General features: G+C 39.9%; 1 protein-coding gene across 1 annotated transcript in view; it reads right to left on the bottom strand.

Moving 5' to 3' along the window:
* The window catches only part of EPB41L4A (erythrocyte membrane protein band 4.1 like 4A), a 132102-nt gene extending 112118 nt beyond the window's left edge, over positions 1 to 19984 (bottom strand). Inside the window, exon 1 of the mRNA XM_059833838.1 lies at positions 19886 to 19984. Coding sequence (XP_059689821.1) covers positions 19886 to 19984 — 99 coding nt within the window. The remainder of the gene's footprint in view (positions 1 to 19885) is intronic.
* Positions 19985 to 20036: the final 52 nt, after the last annotated feature.

A 20036-nucleotide genomic window follows, 5' to 3' on the forward strand; every position in this document is an offset into this window, starting at 1 on the left:
ACTGTAAAGTGAAACTTTTTCTTGCTGACAACAGGCTACTGCAACATGAAGTTGAAGTAAAAGGAAAAGGGAAAAAGAAGAAACCATACTTTGTTCTGCTTTTGTGATAACATTATGGCAAAACAGTATTACACATTTTAAGATGTGTCTTCTAGAATGATAAGCCTATTGAGAAGGCTGCAGAGAACAACTCCCCATGTACTAAAAAACACTTTTCTTAGAACAGGTACAATGCATTGGACCAACACTTTATTTTTGTAAACTCTTGTAATGACATACCAATTCCTAATGCATTACAAGCATGGTTGCAATAATTCTAGCATCAACAAAGATGGAAGTCAATACTGGGCCTAGATATAAATCATGAAGTTTAATAAAGACATAAAGCAGCAAAGTAACACTAGAAACAGTATTGGTGATAGCGTATCATCAGTGGAGGTGCCTTTTTTTTTTCTTTAAAGAAACAATAGCTCTAGAAAAAGACAATAAATCAATTCCTAGACTTCAGCACAAACATTTTTAATAATGACTCCCAAAACAGGGCCTTATATACAGGGGTGAAGGAAGAAGGGTAGATGTAACAGCATTTGTTAAAGTATTTCTGATGCAGAGGAGTGGGGGAAAAAAAACAGCGTACAGGCTGAATGAAGTATGACCTGACTTTATTGTGTAACACAGTATTCTGTGATTATTTATTGCGCTTACTATTCATATGCACTCAATTAAGTGAAACAGCACGATAAAACTCTTTTCAGCAAGATGAACAATAAACTCATCTTTTATAACTTAAGTAAGGCAACTAACTTCTCTTCGGAATCTTCCTATTTTGCTTGTGCAAGCAACATTTTTGCAAAGGCTTGAGTGACAAAAATATCAGGACCTTTGACTTTCAAATGACACATGTTGTTTATGTAAGTGTTTTAAGTAGAGAAGGTCCCCGACAAAACACACTGACTTCAGTGCAGAGGTTGTAATGCCTATCTTTAAAATTACAGGGCTTCGGATAATGGCATTCAAGCTTTTTATCGTGGGGATATGGAAGTATTTGAAGGAGGTCAGCAGGCGCTCGGTCCTCCTCTGCGCACCAAACAGCTCAAACTGGAAACTCGGCAAGTTCCCCGGTGGGGGCTCCCCGCTTCAGGGCGACCTGGCAGGCTGCAATCCAGGAGATCCAGCTCCACAAACTCCTGCCCACAGCACCTTCTCAGGGTGGGGAGAGGGAGCGGCTGGTATAAGCCCTGTTCTAGCCATAGCCAGGTGGCATACGACTCCTCGGGAATCACAGCCAACTGGAGTAAATTAAAGTAGTCCTCAGGCTACCTTAGGTAGGGCTGGGCCAAGTCAGGAGAGGAGAAACACACAGCTGTAATTAGGATAGAGTTCAAGGAACACATTCTCTCTTAATCAAAAACATTTTTCCTCTTAATTTGGTTGAACATTAATAGTTTTACAAAGGTCTTTGTAGCCTACCTCCTGTCCTTCCCATCTCTGCAGCCACAGATACAAATACTAACAAATCTAGGTGGGAAGAAGCATGAATGGAACAGAATATTACCTCTGCTCTGTCATTTATATTTCTACTGCACTCAGGATTTTTGGATCCTAAAAGAAGGGGCCAGATGACAAAAATTCAACTGCAATCTCCTTCCCAGGAGATTCATCAGCTAGGTAACTCAAAACAGGCTGGCCCTGAAGACAAGCATCTCAGCAAGCCAAGAGCCAAATCAGAGACAAACACAAACTGCTATTCTTAACTTCCACAGAACTTCGGTAAAACTGAACCCAAAGTGGAACAACACTGGAAAATACTGGTTCAACACCCTTTTTCTGCTTCTGTAATTTTGCTGCCTGGATAGCAGTTGGCAAGAAAGGTGGTTAATACCATTTACAGATTCAGCCTAATGTTACACTGTCAGAAGAACAACGTGACCACAAAGACATTGGAGAACTTTTCAAATATGAAAGATGAGAACTGCCTAATAAGAAGCCGTTACACATTCAGGTCCTTCAAAGCCTGAGACTAAACTGCAAGTAGCTTTGCCTGTGGAAGACATGAGTTCACTTCTAGGAACTTCCTGAAAGCAAAGGGCTCTTCTAGAAATCATGAGTTTTCCAAGATCTTTCTAAAATCATGAGGTTTACCTTTGGGAAGTGAATTCATAAAAATTTTTTAAAATGGGAACGGACACTGGATGCAACAGTGTCACGGAGATGTCAAAAATCAGATGCATAAAACCAAGCCAACAAACTTAAAAATCAAGTCTGCAGAGACAAATAAATTTGTCTATAGCTGCAGGCATTTTTTTTAAGGGGAGAGGGGTCAGGAAGTTGGCAGAGCTGGTGGTGAGGTTTGTTTGCGTATTTTTTTGCTCTGCTTCTATTTGTGGGTTTGTTTTAAGTCAACCGCTGTTCTTTGAGGTTGAAGAAAACTACAGATTTTTGCCTGAACACATTTCCAATCTTCAAGGTCCTCTCAGATCTTCTGACAAAGAACTGTATGAGAACTTGTATCTGGTAGAAGGACTTGTATCTGATAAGATCTATTTTAATTAAAATATAAAGTAGCTGCTTCACACCACAGTGCTTATTTCCCCTCACATCACTTGCCCCTTCTGCTCTATTAGTGTCATCGTCATGTACAGAGATGAGACACAAGGAGACTGCCAAAATACTGTAGTTCCCTGTGGTAGGGATTGTAAAAAAATATATCTACTAGTCCCTAACTCCCAAAACTTAAAGTCAAAATAATGAAACAAAACAGAAAAAAAAAAAAGAAATATAAATTCCCCCTTTTTTAACTGCAAAGACCTGAAGTCCAGACCCTCCCAAGGGGATTAGACTGGTAGAAGCAAGAACTGCACTCTGCTCATTTACATATCATCTTAAGGCTTTGGCCAGCAGACCAATCTTACCAGTTTTCAGACTCCTCGACATCTTCTTCAGAAGACTGTTTCATATCACATCTTCTGGATTTCTGCTGGATCCCAGCCTGGCTCAGTTTAAAGCTGCCTTGGAACAGGCAACATTCTGCCAAGCAAATAGCTCCAGGGATAGCCAACATGAAGCACAGAGATAATGAGATATGCATTCAGAAAGTGTGTTGTGGTTTGGAGCAGGGGAGGAAGAAGCTGCCAAAGCTTTCGCAGAGTCACACGGTTAAGTTCTCTCTGCATGGAGACTGTCAGAAAAGCACAGCAGAACAATAATCTTCAGAGGCAGCAGCCTGAGGACCACTGCTGCTCGACCTCTCAAGTAAGAGTACCCATACACAGGCGTAAAAGTATATGCTATTAAAAATGTGTTAACAACATTAGTTGATTTGCTGCACACAGCAAGAAAGGGAATCTATGCACAACCTTGTACCCAGGGATGAAATTGCTGCTCAAAGTTTTTTTGCCTTTGTATCGTTGACAGTGCAAGGTATATGCTGTCCTGTACTTGCTGGGAGGCCCCTGTCTCCCTTTCACTCACCAGATTAGGAAAAAACAAACCAAAGAAGATTGGTGGAGACTAAGAAGGTTGTTTAGATTAATTTAGTCCTTTCTCTTCATCATCCAGGAAGGAAATAATAGAACAAGAAGAACTACTCAAGAAAGACAAAAGAGAACTGCAAATCAGGGTTTCAGTGAGGACACACTGCAGAAACAAAGATGACGTTTCGCAGTGGTACACAAAAGCATTGAGCAGAAGAGAAACAGCTAAGGTAAAGCCAACCAGTCCTGTATTTGCCCCAGGTACATGAATACGAGATGGTAGTGGAAGACATCTGCATACAACCCAATGCCCAATATATGCATACCCTCCCTTATCTTGGGTGCCAGACAATTGCCTGAGTGCCTGTCCCTACCCGAAGTCAAAGCTATCCAGCATTTCCTAGCGTCAAGTCTCCTAACATAATATAAAAAAGCATGTTAAAAAAGGTTAAGGATCAAATGTACTCTATGCAAAGACCCACTGAAGTTAGGAAAAAAATGAAAGTGGCTTAACTGAAAACAAAAGTGACCCTGGCTAGACATCAGGGAAAGCTTTCTAACTACAATAATAACAAAGGACTGCAGCTGAGCTCCTGGGAGGCTCCTTTAGTCGAAGTTTTCAAAAACAGACCAGACCAAAAAAACCTGTAAAGAATGAACCACATATTTGTGAGCATGCCCTCCTGTAATGTAATTCACTATAAACTGACTATATATCCTATTCATCTAATTCCCTTCTACCCCTGTTGCTCTATAAAAGCCATCATAGGCGTTGAGAAATGATGACTTTACCTTCCAAGAAAAAAAGAAAAAATAATCATAACACTTGCTTTAATTCTGACCTTCCTCACAGAAATATGCAGGCTTACTGGTTTTAGGAGTCAGCAGGGTTCATGCTTTTAAGTTTCTCTTTGCAACCAAGACAACAGAAAGTTTAAATTATTTTAAATGAGAGCAAGAATGATATTCCCAGACTTTTCATTGAAGAAAACACCAATGTGAAATCCACTATAAACATCAGACAGTAACACTGCAGATTTGAAGACTTCCAGAGAAATAGCAGACCCTTGAAGATACCTATGTAAGGTGAACAACTACTACCACAACCTCTGCAGGCTCTTAGTCAACAGCGAATGAAAGGTAATGCAACTAAATCCTCTTACTGCAATCTAAACTGAACTGAATTACTAAATATTTGCTATTCATGCATGTGGATAGCTACCACAGCTGATCACTTACCAGCTTGATCATGTGCCCAAACCTTCCGATAGAAACCTGTAAAAATCAGCAGAGCCTACAGATATTGAATACAAGTAAAAGATATACATACTATAGTCCCACTGAAGAACTTAATTTTAGATAGGGTAACACACCTACCTGAACCACAGAACTTTCAGCTCCATGTCACTACATAAATGACTCTGTGACAGTCAAACCTTCCTTTTGAAATACAGTTTTAATATGTTCCTATGTGAAGAATTACAGTATTGCTTACAGGCAAACATTTCTTTGTCAGCAGCAGCTGTTCGTTAAAACTGTTAAATCCACATTTAATGATCTGCGAATGGATTTTTTTCTTGTTAAAAATACAGACTCAACAGCATAACATCCTCTATCTTCCATTTCTAGCAATGAGTAAGAAAATGCCAACTCATAATGCTAAGATGCTGCTTCCCAGTTTCAGCTCGTGGGTCTAGCTCTCATACACAAGGCATCATAAAGGCACGTCGATGTAAGTGATACTGTTGTACTGATATTTACTCTGTAACTGGTAATTCAGGCCTTGAGACAGCTTTTCAGAATTACCTGAGTGCCAAGCACGGTCTTCAGTAAAGGCTTTTGAAAGACTCTTATGCAAGCACCTGAATACTTTTGAAAATAAGTACAATGCCTGTGTCCTTTGTGCACAATTCCAGTCCTGCCTATGATTACATGATACAAGATACTCCCCATTGACATCAACAGGGTCTTCTTCACCAAGATTCTTTCAATTTCTTCTTCTTCATATGCAGAATTTTTTTAATTTTAATTCTGTTTGCTTTGATACCTTATTGCTTAAATGACATTTGAGATAATCCAACAAAGGATAGTACTATTTTTTTCTGCTACAGAAGAACATCTGTGAGCTGACTAAACCCTAACCACTGACTTAACATATTTTGTCTTAATCAAACCAGATAAAAATTCCCAGTGTCACAGGAGGATATAATTCCCAGTTGAAGCAACAGCCCAAAACCAGAACAAACCTTTGTTCAAAATAAAAAATCCTTTTAAGCAGATCCAGCCTTCTATTTTAATGAAGTAGGTTAAAGAAAAAAAAAAAATCACAAAAATCATCTGTTCCACCAGGGTTCAAAGAAGTCTGTTATTTCTCCAAAATATTTTTTCTGCTCTAATCCTTAGTCGAGATAGATATGTATATGTTTCAAGGTGCTTTAACCTTCTCCAATGTAGTCCTCTTCGCAGAAGTGAGTAGCCTATATAACATGAGAATTATCATAATGTGTAGCCAAACAGACTACAGGGGGATTGTATTTTTTTTCCCCATGAAAGCACATCCAGTTAGCCAGAAAGACAATTTTTGCACGTAGATAAAATCTCGAGGTTTGGGGGTTTGATGGTCTGGCAGGGCTGACGGGTTGATCAAACAGGTTTGCTAGATTGTGGGTTCTCTGTTTTGATAAGGTCAGTACTTACTGTGAAATTACCTGCTAGGCCTTTGGCAGATGAGCTACCTTTGCAGCTTTGTGTCAGAGATGCTCAAAATCTTCAGGCTTGCCTAGAAACCTTCAATTCACACTGCTCCTGGAACCACAGTGTACCTCCCTCCCAGCCTGCCCCAGGCAAGGGCTGTCGAGCTGCTAATGCTAACCTATTATCTTTCTTGCTTAAGGAAAGGTTAAGCTAGGTAAGTACTTTTTATCGGTATAAACTGTTTCCACGCTCTTTTACCTTTATAATTTTTTTTTGCAATGAAAACAGAATGCGCTTAACCAAAATTGTGACAGCCATGCAAGAACATCAGTCCAGAGCTACCCATAATATGTGCTTATAATTTGGGGCAGACGGCTGGTGCAATTTACTCACAGCAGAATTCCGCAAATTTATACTACCAGAGCAACAACCCCAGACTAACCAGCTATTCTACCGCCTAGAGACAATATTGAGTTGCCCGAACTGACAACTTGGCCTCTTTTCCCCTCCACCCCAACCTGCTCCCCTCCCACACTTGTCAATCTGCTCAGCCATGTACTGCTGCAGCCCTGGACTGAGATCTCTCCCGGGCAGGGACTGCCTTTGCCTTGGCCACTTGCGGAGTACTTTGCTGCTTTACCGGTGTGCTCAAGTGCTACCAGGACTAAAACAATGCATCACTCCACAAGAACTCCAGCCCCACCGTTGTGCAGGAGGAAACAGCTGTACACTTGAAAAATAACCTAAATCTACACGTATCATGAATGCTGGAGCATAAACCAATAGAGTCAAAGGCATTGCTTAATTAAATGTTCAGTCCCTTCTTCCACATTGAAAATGGCTAGTGCTCCAGACAGAGTGCAAGGCTTCCTTTGTGTATTCTTAAAACAATCACTACTGCAATTTCCTTTAAATAGTTCTTCTGGTTCCCCCCTCCTGCTTCAGACTTAGAACAGCTAAGAAGAATTGTGCTTTTCCCTGCATTATGATTTTTCCTCCCTTTTTGCAAGCCTGTACTGAATAGAAAAAGCCTGTATCAGGCCAGTCAGGTTTCCTGTTTCCCCGTAACTGTTCCTTACTGACTTCAAAATGCAAGCACATTTGTATGCACAGTGAACTTCATTGCAAACACCTGCTTCTTAAAGGCACTGTACACTCTGCTTGCTCCTGTAATTTACTGCTTGAGTACATTCTTTCACTTCATTTTTTGTACACTCAGAAATCAATGTTCAAAATTCGATTACACTGCTTTTCTACAGTTCAAGTGATTTTTCTTATCCCTTACTCCTTCTGTATGCAAGGAAAGGAATATGAATCAGAGCAACCTTGAGATAATAAGTAGCAGCCTGTTAGATGTCCTTCTTCCTACAGATAATAATACTAAGTCCATCTGCTCTATGTGGTGAGATTTATGTAAGAAAAAATGCATATTAAGATGAAGAACCTTAATCCACTATAGGCAAAAGCAGAAGAAACTCCACCGATTTCAATAGAATTACATCAATCCACTGGTGGATTAGATACAAACACACACACAGTATAATCACCTCAAGTTGAGCATGGAGATGTGCACAGCATACATTTACATAACTGAAAGACAGGTGAATGCAGTAATGAATGCTGGCTTGTGCTTCCGTGACTTTTCAAGAGTATGCTTAAACTTCAGTGGAGCAGGCATTTAAAAATCTAGCTGTTTTGAATCATCATCAAGAGCAGACACATGATAGGATTAAATAATACTGAAGAAAACTTCACCTACCCTTTTGATTCTGGAGTTTCTTTGGGTGCATTACTTGCTTATGAAAAGTTCTGCATTAATATTCTTGGAGGGAGGGTTCCATAAGCACACTACACGTATGTCACACGCAGCAACAAAAGTATTTCTGTATGCTGCCCTACTGCAAAGCTTCAACCCTGACCTAGGTAATACTCATGTACAAAAAATGAAATTTAAAAACTAAAAATTAAAAAAAAAAATCAAGAAAATAGAAAATGTCATGGGCTCAGACAGACTATGCAACAGGAAAAAAACCACATCTATAACAAAAAGCTGGGTTTGATTCATTTTCAGTTAACTCAATGTAGGTGGTTTAATTCCCTTCCAATCAAACCTTGCTTTCAACAAAGTATGCCAAGTCAGAAGCATGCTTTCCTGCAGGACTTCTGCCTTCTTCTGGAGTTTCTGCATGCTACAGTAAAAATTCTGAGCTCTTACAAAAACACAAACAGGACAAATCACTGCAAAGAAAGATTTACAACAAAAGAAAGGAAGTACTGAGGAACTTCTTTCCTTTTGACATCTTATAGATTCCTCTCGCCAGACATCTTAATTTCACCAAGACCCCTCCAATTTCTGTACAGACGCAGTATCAGAAATAAACCTATTCTTTTTCTGACCATCCATGCTGAATTTGTTCACCTGTTCACAAAGCAGCAGACACCATGAACAAACATGGTTTGCATGGTAGTCTGTCTTTAAACAAAGACTTCAGGAGACAGTTCGTGAAACCTGCTTCTATAGCAGAATTTTTTCAGGAAAGTAGGAAAAGAGAAAAAACAGATTTAAGATCATGGAGTAAAGATTCAGTCATGAAAGCAACAAACACGGCTTTCATGCTCTAAAAAGTCAGACTCAAGATCTGAATGCTGATGAAAGACCAAGGATGACTGAGAAAAAGTTTAACTTCTTTAAAAGATAGAAAGTTTATACATTTCTTTTATGTAAACAACATCTAACATCTTTGTACAAGATCTAACACATTTTATTTTCAGTGTCATCATTTACTAATAGAGCCTGCTCGCAGAAAAATTGAGTCCAATTTGGCTCCTCCTGAAGCTGGTGCCAAAGCACACCAAAACACCTACTGTCTCCATTGGAATTGAAATCGGGTCCACAATTTCAAGTATTCCCAAATCCGAGAAAGGCTTTGGTAACTCACTATTGCTTTCACAAGAAAAAGAAATGTTATTACCAAACCGCTGCCTGAGGAAGAAAATCGGCTTTTGTGGGAACAACCCAGGGACACTGGAGGAACAGCTGAAGACATCACAAGGCCAAGAGCATTTTCTTAATAGCAAATCTCATCCATACCTATCTGGAGCATTGGGAGAGCAGAGAATACCCCCCATTTTTGGAGAAAGACAGTTTGTAGACGTGATTTTAAAGGCACTATAGTTTGTCAAGCCTTAACACAGAACAGAAGAACAAAAGACTATTCAAAATAATCCAGAATAAATGAGGTACCTTTGAAGGATACCCAAAGCTTTTGTTTCCAAGTATGATTCCCATAGCTTTAGAGCTTGCTATATTCCAGGTGAAGAACGTACACACTGAAAAGAGAACTGAAGTGTTCAGCCAACTTAAATGTTATACACGAAAAGAAAAGGCATATGGGCATGTAGGGGAACATCTAGGTCCTGCTGAGGGACTTTTAGAGAGAGAAAAAAAGGGTAAGGGGAAGAATATGGCTGAAGAATCTGACATCACTTCAAAACAGAGGCAAAATATTTGATCTTTTGAACTTCAGGGCTTTATTCTATCCTGAAAATATTATTAAAAAACACCTTTAAGCCCACTCCCTCCTCCCCTACCCATAGCAGCTGATGCAAATTAAACCTAAAAAGCTGAGGGCAAGTCAGGACATTCACACACCTCTTCAAAAGTTTCCACTACAAGGTCTTGTGGCTTTCTTCCCTTCCTTCACAGAGGAAAGAGCAATACAAGAAAAGTTTTTTGCAAGTGTAACCATGCTGTCAATTTGCATCTCTCCTTCACTTGCCCAGGGCCTTTTTCTCCGGATCACCACTACTGAACTTAGGCTACCTTTCTCCTATGACCCCTTCTGAAGTGTCCTGATTTCCTCTGAAGGGAGATCCAGGCACAGTTGTCAGGATCTTTTGCTGCACGGTCCCCAATATAAACAGCATGGTTTCAGTCATTCAAGCCACCCTTCAACACTACCCACCGATGCACGCGCCTTCAAAGCACCCTGATACATACCACTCACCCCTTACAGTCACGCTATGACAATCAGAATTACGACAGTCTGAGACTCAGCTTTCTTTTATTCTGGCATATTGAATAAACAAACCAACCATACAGACAAAAGATTGTCTTTCAGCATCAAGCAGACTTCAAAGGACCTCCAAAGGGGGAGGTCTGGGCTGCGTGCAACACAGCATAGATGTGGCCAGCTGCACCACTGAGGCCAGGATGCAATGGGCTCCTTGCACTCCTTCATACTGTCTTCCCAGGTAGAACAGACACTGCCACAGAAAACTGCAGGAAATGAGAATCTGACAGGTCCTCAGCATGAACAAAAACTGAAAAAGTAGTAGCAGTCATGGCTTTCCGGTCCCATTTGGTTCTGATATATGACTTCCTTTCCTTCAACAGCCTTGATGAGAAGATTACACTACTTTATAAACAACAGCCATCTTCTATGCTATAGGCAAATAGATAATGCCACCGAAACAAAATTAGAGCAGAGGCAAGGCCTAATGCCATATTCTTCTGTCTCTGGTGTTGGCCAACACCAGCTATTTTTTAAGATAGTTTAAGATGCCCTCAGTATGAAGATGTGGAGAGTCTGCTTTCATACTATGTATCATACCAATATTCAGAGATTACCTCTTTTCAGAAGGGACATCTAACCATTTGCTTCAAGTTGTAAGTCAGTGCTGAACTCATTCCTCATCACTCACTTAAGTGTTCTTCCTAATTTTTTTAATTCTGAGTAGCTAGTTTCACCAGTTTCCTGTAGTACTCAAAAATGGCATAAAAAAAGTGTATTTTCCCTTAGGGTTCTGAATGTAGCCCCTTATAAAGACAACTCTTGTTCTGGTATTCTGAGGGGTAAAAGAACTAAACCCCATTACATTCCTTCTAACCACCATTCATCCACCAAATAGGAAAGAAGTTTGTCGCAATATTTTTGCACTGTGACACTGAGAATGTGAATAAAACCGATGAACCAAAACCAGAACTATAATTTTTCCACTTCTAATTTATTTATAAGATTAATAATAAACTAGATCGTCAATATTTAATAAATAAGAAGTGGGTTTTACTACAGATAGAAAATATTTTTGGTGACACTACAAATAACCTATTCTCAGACATAAATGAGAACTTAAAATGAAATATATAGTATGTGGAAAACAAGAACTAGGTCCAGTGTTTTTTATCTGGACAATCTTTCTTCTGGCTCAGTCCTGCAAGATGCTCAACTGCCTTTAGTTCTGCAAAGTGTTAAAGCATGTGCTTACATACGTTAGTAGCCATGCCAAATTTTACCACTAATTACATAGGGAAACTGCCATTTTCTGCCTTCCAAATACTTTTCATGCAATTGAGATACAAAAGATCCTCCTTTTCCATTACTAAAAGGCATTCTGTCTCATACAGCCAAAGAATTTGTCCCTCAGTGCATTCAGTTCTCATTTTCCTAAGAACACAGAAAAGACAGTAAAGTGCTGAGCCACTTATAATCAAACTGGCTTACTCAACCACATACGGATTTTACCCACATACCCAAAACTTCAAGAACATGGGAAGACAGTGTCTTCTTGTCTAGCTTATAGAGCCATTTGTAACCCTGCGAAGTTTAAAAGGTAAATACTGACAAATAAGTAAGTACACGAACCATACAAAATATGGCCCATTTTTTCCTCCACATTAGTAACTATCCATGACTATAATGACTTTATTACATATTTTAAATGTAAGCAGGAGGAGCAGCTGGATTTCACAGAATGTAAAGGATTGCCCTTATTAAACATAACTAATACAAATACCTGATAGGAGGGAGGGTTTGCTACTTGTATGCACTTCCCTCATGTCACACCAAGACAGAATAAAAAAAATTCACCAGGAGCAATGAGAAAGAAGGTTTTGTTTAAAAGGAATCCTTACAAACCTCTGAGACTTCTAACTACCAACCTTTAATGTAACACCCCTGGTACTATAGGTTAGTGATGCATTCAACTCACTAAAGATTTCTATGAAGAATGATCAAAAAATCCCTACACAGGTATTTTAAATTTCAGTTGTTATTTTCAATAACGATGATTTATACTACCAAATCAAAGAAACTACTGAGATGTCTTTTTTCCAGCTCTGGAAAGGTACTACTAGAATTACATTTCACAAAAGGTCTCTTCCCCTGTCATCACAGCATTTATTTTCCTCTCTCACTCATACTCCCAACTGTTTCTCAATTTCTAACCTCCCCAATACTACTGGTTTTCTTTTCCTTTCCTCAAACAAAGAATGCAAATCCACTGGCTGTGTGATTACTGCTGCCTGTGTTCCCTTGTACGCCTCAGACTGGACCATCCTGACCCATTTTCTTACTCCCAAAAAGTCACTAAGCACAGTCTACTTCTGACCAGTGGGACAACAGGCAAAACAAGGTATGCTATGTTTATGGTGATATTGAAATTTTAGCTTTAAAAAAATCAGTATTTATGGTCACAAACCAAGCAATACAGCCTTCTATCAGAGATAAAAAAAAGCACATTTCCCACTTGGCAGAACAGGCAGGTTCCCCTCTTAATGCTGCAGCAAAACCAAAGGAGCTAAACTCTCATTTTGCAATGTTTCTATTGGTTTCCCACTTGTAAATAATAGCATGGGTTGACCCCAAGCATGTCCCTTTGACCTTAGTGCCTACAGTGTTGAACCATCCCCAACACAGGATGCAAAGGAAGAAGTGGAAACAAAAGAACAATCAATACTGAAATTACAATCTTCATTTTAAACTATGAAATTGAATTGGTATCCAGCAAGCACAAGATCTGATCAAAAAGGCAGTATCTAAAACGTGTACTAGAAATGTAGTCTGCAAAATTCTACCAGATGTTGAAATATGATTATTCACCTGCAGAGATCTCACTTTTGAATAAAATGCACCTAATATAGCTGCTCTATCATTACAAAAATGAAATCCTTTTGAGGAAAATAAGAGTTTTAATTAAAAAAAAAAAAACACTGACAAGAATAACAAAAGGACTATGCACCAGTAATCTCTCATCTTTCTACCAAAAACATGGATATTAGTAATGACGCAACATGACTGATATGTAACTTCTCAGCTTCTCATACGTGTTCAATACCATCCTGGCAACAGATATTTTACAGTGTGAAGTGACATAAAACTACAGCTTCTTCATGAAATTCTCTTTCTGAAGCACCTTTCAAATTATTCAGTCTCTTCAAGAGTTCCCCTCATATCACGCGGTAATTTTTAGCAGTTTAATTCTCTAATGTAAGAAATGCTCAATCCAAGTTACAGAATTCCAACAGCATTTAATAAAAAGGCCACCTCACACAGCTTACATTTGCCCTGGTTATATTAAGAAATTATTGCTCATTGAAAGCAGCGAAACAGACCCCTCTGACAATATTATTGCTCAAACCTCAGGTTGACTAAGAGGTAACTTCATTTAAAAGTTAATGGATTTTCTTCTCGCTGTCATGCTGGTTTCATTAATTTAGTTAAGGGCACCTAGGGAAAATAAAGTGTCTTACTGTTCATTTATTTTGTGGTTATCCCCTTGGGTATTCAAAATTGCTGGTCTCATCTGTAAAGATACTGGTGAAATTAGTAATCTATTTCAAATATGTGACAATAATTTTGGGAAATAGTTAATAGCAAGGTTTGCGATCCCTTTTGTTCCTTTCATTCTTTTTTAACTAGAATTGTGCACTATTTCAGTCCATTTTTTGAGGACTGAAATAGTGCACAATTCCACATGCATCATCTTGTACTCAGTGTGCAATCAGATGACTATTTTATACCCATAATAGATATTTAAGAAAGAACAGCATCTTTCTAATATGGATGTGCTATGTATCATAATTTACATTTGGGGGGGGGGGGGTGTTGCTTTTGTTACAAACAATCCTTAGGTGTAAGGTATCTACAATATTAAAGAAGAAAACATATACTTGTTTACAGTTGGAGCTTGACAATATTACCTGTTTAGTTTCCCTGCTGCTGTGCAAAATACGCACACATAACAGAAAACTGTAGCTTTATAAAGAAAAGAAATTACGAGGTTGCCAACAAGACTTAGAATGGTATCGGTTTTTCCAGATACTGTTTTCAGCATTTATAAAAAAAAAAAAAGTTGAATTTCAAGGTTGTGTCCTTTTAACTACTTCACTTTTTATTACCTATTCTTTTCAAAACAATACTCTGAATATCTAGAAGAATCTGCCTTGAAAGTATCTATTAATCAATACCAAACAGGGCAAAGGAAAGAATACGTTTTAATATGCTTGAGCTTTGATATTACAGTTTACTAATTATTGTAGGTGGTAAGCAAATTAACATAGGTGGAAAGCAACTGCGATCTGCCATCAAAAAGATTTTTAGGATTTCTGAAACAGCATACCTGCCTAATTAAGAAAACTTCTCACAGAAAGATGCTTTCCTTTTTAAAAAATGTGGAAGTATGAAACAGCAGAAATCACTATCACCAAGAATACATTCCATATTCACACAGCAAATTACTACCAATTTGACTTTTAACGTCAATTCTCAATTAGAATAATTAATACAATGTAAGACCTTTCTATTCGTAGGGCTCTATTTCCTGCTGACAAGTGCATTCATTAAGCATTTTCTCCAGGGAAAAAAATAGGAGCCTACCATTCCCATATTGACTCCTTGGAGCCCATAGAGCTAAATTAGTTTGATCCAAATGTGCACCCCACATTTTCTGTATATACTAAATTTTGAAGGCATGAGGCCTGGAACATTTTGAACTGCTCAGATTCAAAAAAAAAAAACCCAACAAACTTTACTGGGGAGTGAAAAAAGAAGAATAATGACAGAATAATCCCCAGAAAACTTTCTAAGAAATTGTAAGTTTAGCTATTTCAATATATCATACTAAATCATATTGTCAATTATTCCATAAGTTTTATTAACAACATGTATCATATTCTGATGAACCCATTCATGTTTTTTACATATCGAGTCATTTAACACAGTTCCTAACCTCAGTCACTCACTATTTCACGTATCTGTGTGTGTGGTTTTTTGATTAATTTTAAACCACGTTGAGATGTTGAAGCCTGCTTTTAGATTGTTGGATCTCATTTTGTTAAATTCTCAGTAAATCATCATGAAGAAAAATCTGTCTGCTTATTTCCCAGATAAAAACCACACACTTTCTTTGGAGACTGAGTACCTTATATGGAGATTCTTCCTGTAAGTGTAGCTTACAAACCGTGAAACGCACTTCTGTATGGAGGGCCACATGTGGAGGGCCAGAAAGCCTTGTATATCACAGAAGTACCAATTAACACCTTAACACACCAAGTAAGTGGTATGGTGGCCAGAATATCACTATTAGATGGTACTACCTAATAAAATAATGTTACAGAACATACACTGTAAATGGAGTCTTGCAGGAAGAATTAGTGTATCTATCATATTCATCACTTCTCCTACAATGAAACTTTGCTGTTGGCCCATCACACATGTCAAATTAAATAGGACTTAGCACAAAAATAGTGCTCAGAGAGGAATTTCAAAAGTGTAATGATCAGATGGCTTAAGACTAATTAGAGAGCTTGTTCACTGGAGAAGTAGCTAATATTTTTTGAAGAACTTTATTCCAACCAAAGAGATACAAACATAAAATAGAGATGTTTCATAATATTTTAACTTCCTCAGGGAAAAAAAAAAACAAACATTTGCCTTAAATAATGTTTTCAAGAAGAGTAAGTAAAGGAGTTGTTAAATTCCTGTTACATACACATTACAGGATGACCATTCTTTCTGAAACAGCTAATCACAAATAGGCTTCATAGCAGTATTTTCTAAGGGCCCAGAGGTTTCCTTGACCTCCAGTAACGAGTTTGTGCAACAAGGCACACCAATCTCCTTCTGCAAGAACAATTACTCCAATTCTTAACAGAGTCAAAATACGTAATGCCCACAACCCATCAGTCGGGGATCATGTCAAAACACTATTGACATGTGACATCAACAAATAAGCTACACCTACTTAGAAGGTAGTACTGTACTGTAAAAATGCCTAAGTCACTGTTTAATCTATCTGAAGGTGAGGCGAAGTAACAGTCCTGGAAAAGTGATTATTTTTCAGTTAACAGCTGATTCTTACCATATTTGTAGCAAAAACCTGTTAAAAACCCATTTCTTAATTGGTATCTTGGACATCCTTTTTAGAGGAAAAGCTGCCCCAGTCTGAGACCATGTACCTTGATTAGACAAAATGTACCAGAACCTGATAAATAGCCTCTTTTAATCCAAAATTGTTTGGACTAACAACTGCCATTGCTTTATTATCTCAAAACATGCACTCTCCAAAACATCTCTCACTGTTAGTGTACTATAGGGAAACATAAAAATTGAGATTACGAGATATTTGATGCCCTTCCCTGATTACCTAGCTATTATCAGCCTGCTGTAAACCTGAAGGCTAGAGAGCCAGCTTCCACATTTTCACACAACAGTGCTCTGACCTTAAACCACATAAAGGGCAAACAGCAAGACAGCACTGGTAACAGTGAGAAAACAGAAACAAACTATGAGAAGCAAAAGTCAGTTTGAGCAACTACAAGGAAGAGATCATCACAAACCCCTCCAGACAGCACGGCAGACTGGTCAGCTGCTACCAGCCTCGAAGGCTGGGAACGTTATTCCTGGCTCTGATGTTGACCTGTTGCATGACCTTGGAAAAGTCACTCGACCTCTTTGCACCTCAGCTTCCCCACTTGGACCCAGAAAAAAACAATCCTTTCCTTTCCCTAACAAGCTCTTTGAAGTCCATGGAGAAGAGACAAGTATCTGTAAAATACACTCAAAGTTTTAGTCTTGTGCCACCTTTGCTCATTGTCTTAATTTGAAGTACAACTTAAAGCCCACTATAGTACCAAGAATGTGTTAATAAAAATGGTAATTCAGAAATGTCATATTTTGCTGCGTATAGTTGCTGTCAAGCATAGCAAGCCAAAAATAACTACCATGCAAATCAGTTCAGAAACAAGTATCCACTTCATGCCCATATTTCAGGTTCACTGAAGAAACGAAGTTGCCTAGGACTCCCACAGTCACAGAGCTCAGTGGAACCCTTCAAAGCAAATAGGACTAAGTCCACTAACATCAATTAAGTAGATAGAGAATAAATAGCTGTTAAGTTGTGGTTTTTATTTCTAGCAGACATGCATCTGCTTGGGGGAAAAGAAGAGAAAGAAGTTGCTTGTATAACCACTTAAAATCTCTGCTCTTGTAATAGCTCAAGATTTGTGAAACAGTACCAAAACCGTAAGTTTCCTCTGGAGCTGTGAACCCAATTAAAAGTGTGAGGACAAAAGAAAGATCACGTTTAGGATCTGAAGTTCTAAGGAAACCTTTTTTTTTAAAATAAAATACATAAGAACATTTATAATCTATACCTCAGTGCCAAAGCTGAAATTCTATAAAAACAAATATGAGACTGTGCATTTTTAGATGTGTACATGCTAACAAAAGAATTAAAACAAAACAATCATATTTCAAGGTTAAAGTGCCAAATGACAGAACATGACAAATTTTAAGTTCTGTTTTACTAGGAAATAATTATACAACTTCAGTGGAAACCTGTAGAATAAAAACAACGTTAATGCTCCCTGAGCAGTTTAAAATGGCATAAGCCAGGACTCAGTTGAAAGAACCAGTTCTGCCCTCCTCCAGCTGCGAAGCGGATCAGGGCACCAATCCAGCCGAAGGCAAATCCAGCAAAAGGAAAACCAGTGGTTACCCTTCAGCTGGACATGCGCTGCTCTTCACACGCTGCTGCACAAACACTTGTGCGAGTACAAAGTCAAAGAAGAATACAACAGTGGAAGCCACTGGTTAGGCGAGAGCTGTACAGTTCCCCTCTGCAGGCTTTCAAAGGCTCATAGAGCTACAGCACTGGGGTGTGGTTTCACATTATACAAATATAATCTTAAAAAAAACCAAACCCAGGCTGCTACAGAAAGGGAGATTCTCCTTTCCCTCAAGTTCCCTGCTGCGCAGTCTCAGTGCCTAGCCCAAAATATTAACAAACTACTACTTTTCTGTCATATCCGCACGCTGTTCCAACTGACTTGATGACTGCTCCACGGTTAGATTCGAGACAGAGAAGGAGCAGCAGGTGGAAGGGGTGAAGTCTTTAACATCATACCACATTCAGATCACACTAAGAATGGCAGGAAACCACACCCTCATCTTAAACTAGATGATTCCCAACACTGCAAGATATACATTCTTAAAAAGAAGTTGCATCTTCAGACCCTTTCTTTCCCTGGGGACATTAATTTTTCTTAGACACTGCGCAAACCCATCACCTTTCCAGGTTTGGATTCACGAAGCTAACCAAAGGACTACCTTTGCAGATTATTCTTTTAATACACTTCTTCCGCAACTGCATGTTTACAGGCAACAAAAGCGTACATGCACGCACAACATACATACCCACGTCTGCAAATATAAAGGTAAGTTTTTCAGAAGCGTCTAAACTTAGACTTCAAAGACCCTACGTAGGTACTGAACTCCAGCATCACAGTGATTTGCTTACTCCTCTGTGCTAAGCATGGATTTAAGAACCTATTTGCAGACAGTTGATTCAGCAAAGCTCAATAATTCTCAATACATGTAGAGCTGGTAGCGCCACAATTATAGTTAAAATTATATTGTTAAATTTAGACTCCCTCTCCCCCTCTCCGGCTTCTCCTTTCCCCAGTTGCTTCACCAAACTTTAATCATTCCAGCTGAAACGTACAGGCATACAGATTTTCGTTCTTTGGGTGTCTTAGGTAAAATAGATCAGCACCTTCCAAGAATAAAATGTAGATGAACTGACTTCTTTTTTTGAGATCCAACACTGAAACCACATTCTTACGTTGCTAATAAATTCAAGTCCCCAGCTTTTCGAACAAGGGCTTCAAGTGTCCGGGAGATGCCATTTGCTGTCATCAGGTTCAACGAAACAGGGCCAAGGTAAGGGCCTTTAGAAAAATCTCAGTTTTCACATGCTCTGTCAGGGCTCATTAGCGTTTGGCAGACGACTACTTCGAAGAGTTCACCCGCGCCGAGCGCGCTGCAGCAGCGCAAGAGCTCTTCCCACCGACCAGGCTACCGGCCGCAGGGCCGGAGACGAGGCTGCACCTTCACCCCTCCGCCCGGGAGCCGGCCCCGGGGCCAGGAGGAGGCGCCCGGCTCTGCCCCGCGGCCGACGGCCTCTCCCCGGCGAGGCGAGCAGCTCTTGGGAGGGCACGGCCGGGAGCCGCGGCCAAAGGCAAAGGCAGAGGGAGTGACTCAACACGGGTGCGCAGCAGCCCGTGCACAGGGCCGCCGCCTTTGTTTTTTGGTAGTAGGTACAGAAAAACACTTGTGGCAAGTGTCCCGAGTGCTCCGGAATGGTCGGCACCTGCTCCTTTAAACGAGTAGCTTAAAGTCTCCAAAGCCACGTCTGCCCCACCGGCACGCGTCTTCCCGACGCATCTGTCCCTTGCGCGACCGCGACGGAAGTTAGGAAATTATTTTTTCGCCTCCCGCGGGACCCCGAAAACCCTCCTTCCTACCGCCGCTCCCTTCCCGGCTGCCGAAACGCCGTGGGGAGGCAGAGGCCGGCGGGCAGCCGCACCGCACGGCGCGGAGCCCGGCCCCGGGGGCTTTCCCGCAGCGCATCCCGCAGCCCCGCCGGCCGCCCTTTACCTTGATGCCCTGCTGCTGGGTGGTCAAGGTCAGCTTGGACTCGTCCAGGAGCAAAACTTCGCAGTAGAATTCCTCCGGGACCGCGCAGAAACAGCCCATGCCTGCTGCGATGGCCGGGGACGGGGCGGGGAGGCGGGAAGAGCCCCGAGCG

Source organism: Gavia stellata, chromosome Z (assembly GCF_030936135.1).
Source record: "Gavia stellata isolate bGavSte3 chromosome Z, bGavSte3.hap2, whole genome shotgun sequence".
Lineage (NCBI taxonomy): Eukaryota > Metazoa > Chordata > Aves > Gaviiformes > Gaviidae > Gavia > Gavia stellata.